The 9047-nt window shown below is 33.5% G+C and overlaps 1 protein-coding gene across 1 annotated transcript; it reads right to left on the reverse strand.

The window, feature by feature from the left end:
- Window positions 1-281: 281 nt before the first annotated feature.
- Window positions 282-4383, reverse strand: LOC111410136 (polyadenylate-binding protein 8-like). Its single transcript, XM_023040354.1, has 9 exons — window positions 3881-4383; window positions 3115-3233; window positions 2400-3047; window positions 2239-2316; window positions 1996-2085; window positions 1616-1744; window positions 1230-1373; window positions 962-1156; window positions 282-761 (listed from the first exon to the last, which is right to left on the reverse strand). Exons 1-9 carry the CDS (start codon window positions 4077-4079, stop codon window positions 531-533), a joined length of 1833 nt encoding a protein of 610 aa, XP_022896122.1. The 5' UTR covers window positions 4080-4383; the 3' UTR covers window positions 282-530.
- Between the last annotated feature and the right edge of the window lie 4664 nt (window positions 4384-9047).

The raw sequence follows: 9047 nt of genomic DNA on the forward strand, positions 1-9047 counted from the left end.
GCTCATTGCATGATGGAAGTGTTCGATTACAGTGTGACTTGCCGCTTCAATGGCTCGATTTTAAAGACGACCAACTCTACAACTTCTACTGTCATATCTTCCAAAATCAAGTTGAGTACTGTCCAGTTTGCAATCCTTGCTACATCTGCCTCTACTATATTTTCTATGTTTAGTATGTTTCAGATATAGCAACTCCCTCATAACAATTCAAGAAAATAAAAAGGTTGTAGAAGTCATGTATTAAGCGACTTGAAAATTTGTTGAAAACCAACTCTCCTAGGAATGCTATAAGAAGCACTGTAATAAATCTATATGGCAAATTATTAATATGCATTCTGTAAATCACAACAAAGTCTAATTTATTGAAAGGCTTTAAGACTTTCCAGCGCCTTAAAACATCCAAAAACTGGATACAACACGGGGCTTCAAAAGAAAAGGAAATTCACATGATGATTATTTCCTCACAACACGGTGAGTCCACCTTCTGTATCAAAGTTTAGCTGAACAATGTACGGTACATAATTCCACCTTTATTCATTCAATGCCAATGATGCGACCTGTTCGTCCAGGCTGCTAGCCTCGTGCTGAGGCGCATTCCTCAGGACCTGCATAGCCTCTGCAACCTTGGCTTTAAGCGCCTCTGGCGACTCCATCAAGTGTAAAACCTCCGTTTGGTCCATTTCCAAAAGCATGCCGGTCACCTTAGCTGCTGATTCAGGCTCCAACTGTTGGATAAGTGGGTATAAATTCTCGCCCAACATCTGCAAGCAGACATGGAATATATCACGTTATGGACATAATAAGAAGTGATTTTTGAGATAGGACATGCCACTTGGCGTATCCAACTCATGTCCTAAAGCATAACATATGCACGTCACATTTAGATGAGAATCCATGCTTCAAAGCCATTTTTTGCGAGAACAAGTTTAAAAGGATATGGATTGAAATACTGAATGCTTACAATCCTGTGTTCCGATGGGGGCGCATTTGCAAGTGCAGAAGCCAAAGTTTGAACTGGAATGCTCTGAGAAATCCGTGCATCACGTAGTTGAGGGCTGCCTCTGTCACGTGGAAGGGAAAGCATGTCTGGTCCAGAGAAACCTTGCACAGAAACATTAGGCAGAGGATATCGATATGCACGTCCCCTTGAAATCACCTGTGCCATAGCAATGCTCAATGCTCCATAAAATGTTTCAAGAAAGAAAGGAACAACTGAAAATCCCACTAACCTGTTGCTGCGTCATTGGAAATGGCTGTAGGCTCTGCTGTACAGAGTCGACACTGGAGCGTCTGCCACCAGGGTACGATCCTGGCTGTCCTGGCTGAACCATATTTGGCATGAATGACCCAATAGATCTCATGCCTGGAACAAACTGCATTTGATATCCAAAATCATCCCAATTCATAACAGGTATAACCATGAGTCAAAAGCTTAATAACTTGCAAGCCTCTACCAAGTAAATTGCAAGTTTACCACCAATATCCCTTTTTCCAGGATAGATAAATATTCATTTAACCAGTAAATAATGTTGCTTTGTGTCGAAATAGGAATGATATAATATCTCGAACATCTGAAGTTTTGACCAAAAGATATACTTTAAAGAATGTAATATACCATTGGAGAAATTATAGAAGGTCCAGCATGTCCATAGTATATTTGTTGCCGTGGTCCAGGACTACCAGGAGTGTACATCGGCATATGTGGAGTGACTGGAGTAATCGGCCGCATCTGAGAGAATTGAGCCTGGAAAATATAATCAATAGCACCAACAATCTCACTTAATTTTGCAAAATAAGTACTAAAACCGAGAGCAACTCTGAGCACATTGTATACTATGATACTCAAAAGTGCCAATAACTTGACTGAAGATGAGATAATTTCATGAGAATACTGAGAACATTGATACGAGTTTTATGTCATCTGTCATATGATTTCTCAGGTTTATAAAGTGAAAGCATAGATTGGAAGGGAGAGACGAAATCGTAGAAACATACCTGTAACCTTGCAGTTCTAACTTCCTTTCTTTCTGCTATAGCAACATAAAGAGGTTTGCTACCAATCATCTTCTTATTCATTTCGGAGATCTACAGAAACCAAAAACGTATTAGGCCTTTGACAGAAATATGAATATGGCTTGTACGTAAGAGGGGCTTGTTCAATAGTAAATTTAAATAAATAAACATTCCCCTTTTTTGACAATTTAATCTCATAGACAAGGTGGTTTCAACAATACTTACTGCTCTAGAAGCCTCTTCACGAGTCGAGAATGCAACAAAGCCTGAGCCTTTTCTTATCCCTTTTGCATCACAAGTAACCTGCATTATAGCAGATTTAGTAAACTATAGTCTACAAAATAACACAATTAAAAGATCAACAACAAAGACATTTCTACACGAACCTTGCATGATGTTACAACACCAAATTGAGAAAACAAATCCTTAAGCTTATCATCATCAATGGTATCATCTAGATTCTTGATATAGAGGTTGTTTAATCCTAACGATCTTTCAGTTGCCTCTTTCTCAGCCTGCTCAAGCTGGAGTCTTAATTCACGTTCCCTCTCTGATTTCTTTTTGGCTCGTCCAACGTACCATTCCTTGTCATCAAATTTCTTACCATTAAGAGATTCAACACATTTAGCAGCATCCGCAGCATTCTCAAAGTTTACAAATCCAAAACATTTCGAATTTCCATCTTCATCCCTCATCACCACCATACTAGTAATCGATCCGAATTCACCAAATATTTTCTTCATATCTTCTTCAGTTATTGATTCAGACATATTCTTTACAAAGACATTGGTAAAATTTGTCTTGTTCTCTCTTTCTTGCTTGCTAACAAAATGTCCTACATAGACTTCCTTGCCATTCAATAACATGCCATTCTGTTCAATAGCTTTCTGTGCAGCTTCCTCAGTATCATATTGCACGAAACCATAGCCCTTCGACTGGCCAGACACATCTGTTTCGACTTTGGACGAAACTACGTTCCCAAATAAAGAAAATATCTCATACAGTACCTTGTTATCAATTGCTATGTCCAAATTCTGAATGATCAAAATATATATTAATTTCTTCAAAATTAAGCAAAACAATAGACTAAGGAAAAAGTACCTTAACAAATATATTTGCAGCACTATTTCTACGAGAGCTCGAGTCTCGATTAGAATATGATATTCTGATAGGTTTCCCATTTAGATTAGTGAAGTTCAGCTCTTTCAAGGCTCTTTCAGCTATTATGAACACAAAGAAAATGGATATTAGGTCTACAAGGAAAGAAAAGGGAGCAGGGAAATTTCAAAGTTCCGAGAAGATATAGAAGTTAAAATGGAGATCAGGACAGTGTCAAATGAAACGATGCTCCAACATTAAAAACTCGAAATATTTTTTCGCTTGCAACTTAGATCCTTTTTCTCCATTGGGTTCACTTTGCTCCAGATTTACGCAAAAATTTGAAATTTTACTGGGTAAGATATAACAAGTAATACTAAATATTCATTGAACACAAGGCATATCATAATATAGGATTCAAGAACAGTTGTTCGACTCTCCTACGATCATTTTAAATTAATCCCTTCTAGCATTTGTTCATAACATTCAGTTTTATTGGTGCGAAGAATAAATTCTAATAAATAAACACATATTATCTCTAATGGTATGAGATCAAAGATATTCAAGTTTCCCCGTGATCCGATTATCAAGATTGACAATCTTTCTATCACCCATTTATCAAAATAGAATTGTTCGAATTCCTCGTCACAGCTTGAACTTTTAGACAAGTTACGTAATTAATTTCGTGGATTCTGTACAAATCCAATAACACGATTAAATAAAACTAAAAACATAAGAACTATTCTTCGTTTAGAAAAAGGAAACTTACCATCCTGAGGGTTACTAAAATTGACATAACCATATCCAAGTGACCGCTCAGTAGTATGGTCCATGCAAACTTTAACCGAAATCACGTCTCCCTTTTGGCTGAACACCTCTTTTAACTCGGACTCGGTCAGGTTCGGGTCGAGGTCACCCACGTAAAGCGCTGTCACTGGCTGTGATCCGCCGTCTGTGATTGCCGCCATCTGAATTCGAATTAATTATTTTCTCCTTTTCTGAAAGAAAAAATTCTTGTCTTTCCGTCACGGAGGTGGCGGGCGGAGGCAGCGACGGCGTCTAGGTCTAGTGTAGCAGAAAGTGGGAAAGGAATAAGAATTTGAAGAGCAACTTCGAAAAACACGGTCGGCAAAACTGAAGCTGGCATGTTTTTTATAGTTGACGGAGGTTCGAAAGTGGGTCCCACAAACTCGGTTCAATAGGTGAACATATGACAGTGTGAAATTGTCTTGATATCCCGTTTTCTAGTGGAAATTAAGGAATAGAGACATTACTATTGAGTCTGCGGCAGTGTACATGGGTTGAGATGGTAATCTCTTATCAATTCCGCTACGATGATCGAATTTTTTTGACAAAAGAGGTATCGAGTCTCAAATGACGGGGCCAACTTTTTTTGGATTTTTTTTTGTTCACGCAGAACCTAGCCATGTGAGGATGTCAATCATTCGGGCACAAAAATTCGAGGCAAAGCAGCAAAAATTCAATTTCTTATTGGATGTTTTAAATTTATTTTTGGATCAACTCCAATGAAATGTGACAACCTGCAACTTCATCTGACAAATCTATTTGTACACCTAGCACGGTTAAGAAATTAAAATCTAGATTTTTATTAAAGTAAAAGTCAATAATTAACTTTAACAACATATTTTATGGGATTCACAATTTTTTAACGATACATTTTATCAACTTCTATCAAAATTTGCTATAAATTTAATCTTAATCTCCTCCAAATAGGGCTAAAAGATTTATTTGATACTTTAGCAAGTCTATATTCAAATCATTAATCGTAAATAAGGAGAGTAGTTACATTTCTATTGAATTGTTATTGTTGATTACATGTTCAACTTTATTTGAAACAAGTCATGTTTTCGCCAAGGTCACATAGTATTTCAACGAAATTTAGGATGATTTATATCGTGAAGAACAAATTATTTGACTATAATGAAAACTTAAAGATCAATAACTTTTTATTTCACATGTGTGGGGATCGATGTTTCCAACTTTTTGTTAGGCATAACGTTAAATTAATTTCAAGAAGAAAAAGAGAGAGCGAAGAAGAAGTGCAAATCTAGAGTTGGTATCAACTTGAATACCTAGTCAATTAAGAGCCAAGTCGATCGGGTTTGATGTGTTTGAGAGCAAAGTGAGGTTCCATAGCAAGATGAAGTAGAGATGATTTATTTTATTTTTACTAGAAAATTGCTTTAATAAGGGTATATGTATAATATTTTTTCAAATTTTGAAAAAAAAAAAAAATGAGTGACAAAAATTTAATAGAATGGCATTCATACTGGAAAAAAGGGCTATGATGACAAATTAATGGAGTGACACGTATATAATGCATCTTGATCTTTAAATAAAAAAATTAAAAAAAAAGGAAAAAAAAAAAGTTCTTAGATATTAGGTGTAACATATGCGGGGAGGAAGAAGAAGAAAAAGAAGATTCAAATTCATCCTTTTAACATTATTATTTATTTTCTATACTTGTTTGGTCCAGCGAAGTAAAATAGAAAGAAAATAATTAATTAAGAATTTTATATTAGTTTAAAAATTTTAAATTTTTAATAAATTAAAAATGTCACCTAACATACCTTTCTATATTCTGCCAACCACCTCTTGACCCGATAAGTTGAAAGAATCCTCAAAATAAAGATTTGTTTTGACTTACTTCAACAAAAATAAAAATTGTAGAATATGATTAAAATAAGTCTAAAATACAAAATATTATTGAGAAAAAGGAAAACTGTACGAATAAATTTCGTCACACAAAACCATAACATTTATAAGTTTATTAATATTTCTTGTTAGTAATGAAGAACAGAAAATAACGATGTTTTATATGACATTATGTTGTTTTAATTAATTAATTTTTTTAAATATAACATTCTTTCAAATCAAACAAAATAAAGTAAATTCATACTACATGATGATTTGTTAGCAGGTAAATATACGAAATAACTCTCGTTTGTTAAGAGTCCATGGCCCCAAGATTCAATATAATTAGGATAAAGATATATTATAAAATACTGTACGACAGTTGCCCCTCCAATAAGAGACCACCACTTGTCGAGTTTGTCAAACATTTTGTAGATGGGTTTGTTAATGTAGCATTGTCCATATAATTATATATATATATATATTAAAAAAAAGTTTTGCTACACGTAAATCGAGGTTTTGTCGTGGGGTCATCCCCTCTTATGAAGGGAGTGTATACCGGAGTGTCAACCCCAGTGTACAAATAACATTTTCCATAATTTGCAGTTATATTAATTTAAAGGATGTTTATTGTATTTATTCAATTTAACCAATTGTTTATTATCCAATATTTCGTAGCAGCATATTTGCTCATGAGATGTAGTCGGCCGACTCAATCTCTAGACAAGATAAGTGGGTTCCCTGAAGGCCTCACATTTAGATAAGGCTCCACTTCTAGCAATTTTTTTATTTTTTTTTTCCTAAATATTTTTACTAATGGTTCAATGAAACATGTCATTTTTTCACTCAAATTTCTACTTTTCTAACGTTTGATTGTCAATATTTTCCATAAAAAATATTATTTTTCCATTCAAATTTCTACTTTTGTGTTGTTTGGTTGATATTTTCTTTTCATGTAAAAATTTTCCTATTTTTTATCATATGATCGTACTTTCCTTGAAAACGAGGATTATATTTTTTTCTTACGGAGAGTAGGTTTTTATTGAACAAGTAATTCTCTCTCTCTCTACATCTTCACTCTCTTATCTACCTTCTAATAAAAAATGAACAAGTATAACATTTTTAAGGTTGAAAATTAAATCAATCTAATACATTTAATTAACCATTTTCAAATGAAGAAGTTGCATATAATTTATTTTCTTTCTATATTTGCAATCAAACACATCCTAATAGCATTTATGAGTTAAATTTTTTCAACCACTGATAATTACATTTTCTATAGATTTAATTTTGAGCTCAATTCAAATCTGGGTCAACCCCCTATCACAAGGCATAACCCCAGGCCCTGTCCATTTAGCATTTTCGTTTAATTTTTCGTCAAAAATTCTAACCTTAATAAGATTTTCGCTCAAGAATTAGGACCTCAAGTTGTTTGAATCGTCTCTGATAATCGATCATAGGAAAAATTTGACATGAATTTAATGCACTTTTATCTTCAATAAACTTATCATATTAAAGAAAACGTTACTTTATTTCAAAATAATAGTGATAATTGAACTAGTTATCAACTCAAAAAAGAAATGTTACACTTTTATCTCATACCCTGCTTTAGATAGAATAAAAAGGTGTCGTAATACCCAATTGGTAAATGACGGAGTTCTTCAGGGCAGGCAGTTCAAAGGTTGCGGGTTCGATTCATGGGGCTCTTGGAAGGCAGACTTTTTCCTGGAAGGCAGGAATTCTTCTGGAAGGCAAGACGCATACATGAGTTTGACTCGTTCGGCATTTTAACAATTCAGTTGGGAGAGCTTTTAGAACCTGTCCAGTTTGGGGTACAACCCGCGATTCACCTGATCTGCGTGAAAAAAGGCTGGATTGTAGGCTTCAGAATTAGTCGTTGTAAAGCGGACACTTGGTAAAAAAAAAAAAAAGAAAGTGTCATAATAGCACTACCGTTCAAAACTTTCTAACGACCAAACTACAACGTTAGGACGACAACGTAAATGGTCCAATGTTTAACACAAAAAGAAAACACTTTTGAACGAATTATATGTGGTTTGTCCTCTATCAGATCTTTGTCAATTCATTTAATAAATTAATATTATAAAATATTCTGGACAACAAGTAAAACAAATAAAATACGACAAATATAGGTAAAATAAATATTAAATTTTAGACATTTTAGTCTTTGCACCTAACATACAACTGCATGGAACCTTCATTTGAATTCCAATGAACGTCTACTTAGCCGCGTTAAAGTGCCCGAAATTTCTTTTTCTTGAGATAGTACACAGTTAGTGTGTGTTTGAGTCACATTATTTTGAAATAATGTATTTTAAAATAGCAGATTGATAGAGAATGTGTAGTTAAAAAATGAAGAAAAGTTTTGAATTTATGTGTAATATTATTTTATTGAAGAATGTGTGGTTAAAATAATATCAAATCACTATTTAAAAATGTATTTTTTTTCAAAGAATGCGGTTCAAACAAGGCCTAAACTATTTAATTTTTAGTTAGATTATTTTATAAATGTTAATATTTTAGTAAATTTCGTAAGTTTAGGTGTGATCTAATTGGAAGGTGATCATCTATCTGAGAATATGATAGTGGTATATTTATTAATTTAAAATTATTTGTAAATTAATGAAAAAATGGATATAAATCAACCTTATTAAGGATGGAAAATTTTATAGTGAGCACGTGAAGAATATCTCAATTCAGACGTGACTCGAGAAAAGTATGTTCATGAGTTATTTATAATCAGTTTGAATTATAAATTAAGTAAAAATAAGTAGTAAACAAGTGTAAAATACGTATGGATCCCACGAATTATATAGATAGAAAATAGTTTGATCCATTTTAAATAATTTATAAACATTGGCTTGGAGATAATTAAGAAACATAATCGGCAGTTATAATGAAAATCAATATCTCTTAGCAGAGGCGGATGCCGCGGATCTAACGGGGGAGGGCCTGGGCTATAGCCTGGCCTTGCCTCCAACCCAAAAAGGATTTTTATAGTTAAATTGGCCCAAATTCAATAGTAGCCCAGCTTCATACTGAGTTCTAGCCCAATTTCAATTATCCGAATATGATATTAATGAAATGTGAACATTACCAAATTAGATTTTTATTTAATGCATTTAATTGTAATTATATATTTATAATAAATAAAATTGTATTGATTAGAGCTAAAATAAAGTTCTTATTTTATTGGTGGGAGACACTAAATATTTAGCTAAGATTAAAGTAATTAAATCTTTTAGTTCTAATAATATTTT

The sequence above is a fragment of the Olea europaea genome, chromosome 15 (assembly GCF_002742605.1).
Source record: "Olea europaea var. sylvestris chromosome 15, O_europaea_v1, whole genome shotgun sequence".
Taxonomy (NCBI): domain Eukaryota; kingdom Viridiplantae; phylum Streptophyta; class Magnoliopsida; order Lamiales; family Oleaceae; genus Olea; species Olea europaea.

What these genes read in the sequence shown, in the direction of transcription:
- LOC111410136 (XM_023040354.1), bottom strand. Translation starts at nt 4,079, where the DNA reads ATGGCGGCAATCACAGACGGCGGATCACAGCCAGTGACAGCGCTTTAC. An exon ending in TTTTAGTAACCCTCAGGATG is followed by an intron (nt 3,234 to 3,880) that starts GTAAGTTTCCTT and finishes TGTTCATAATAG; the next exon opens with CTGAAAGAGCCTTGAAAGAG. An exon ending in CTGCAAATATATTTGTTAAG is followed by an intron (nt 3,048 to 3,114) that starts GTACTTTTTCCT and finishes TTGATCATTCAG; the next exon opens with AATTTGGACATAGCAATTGA.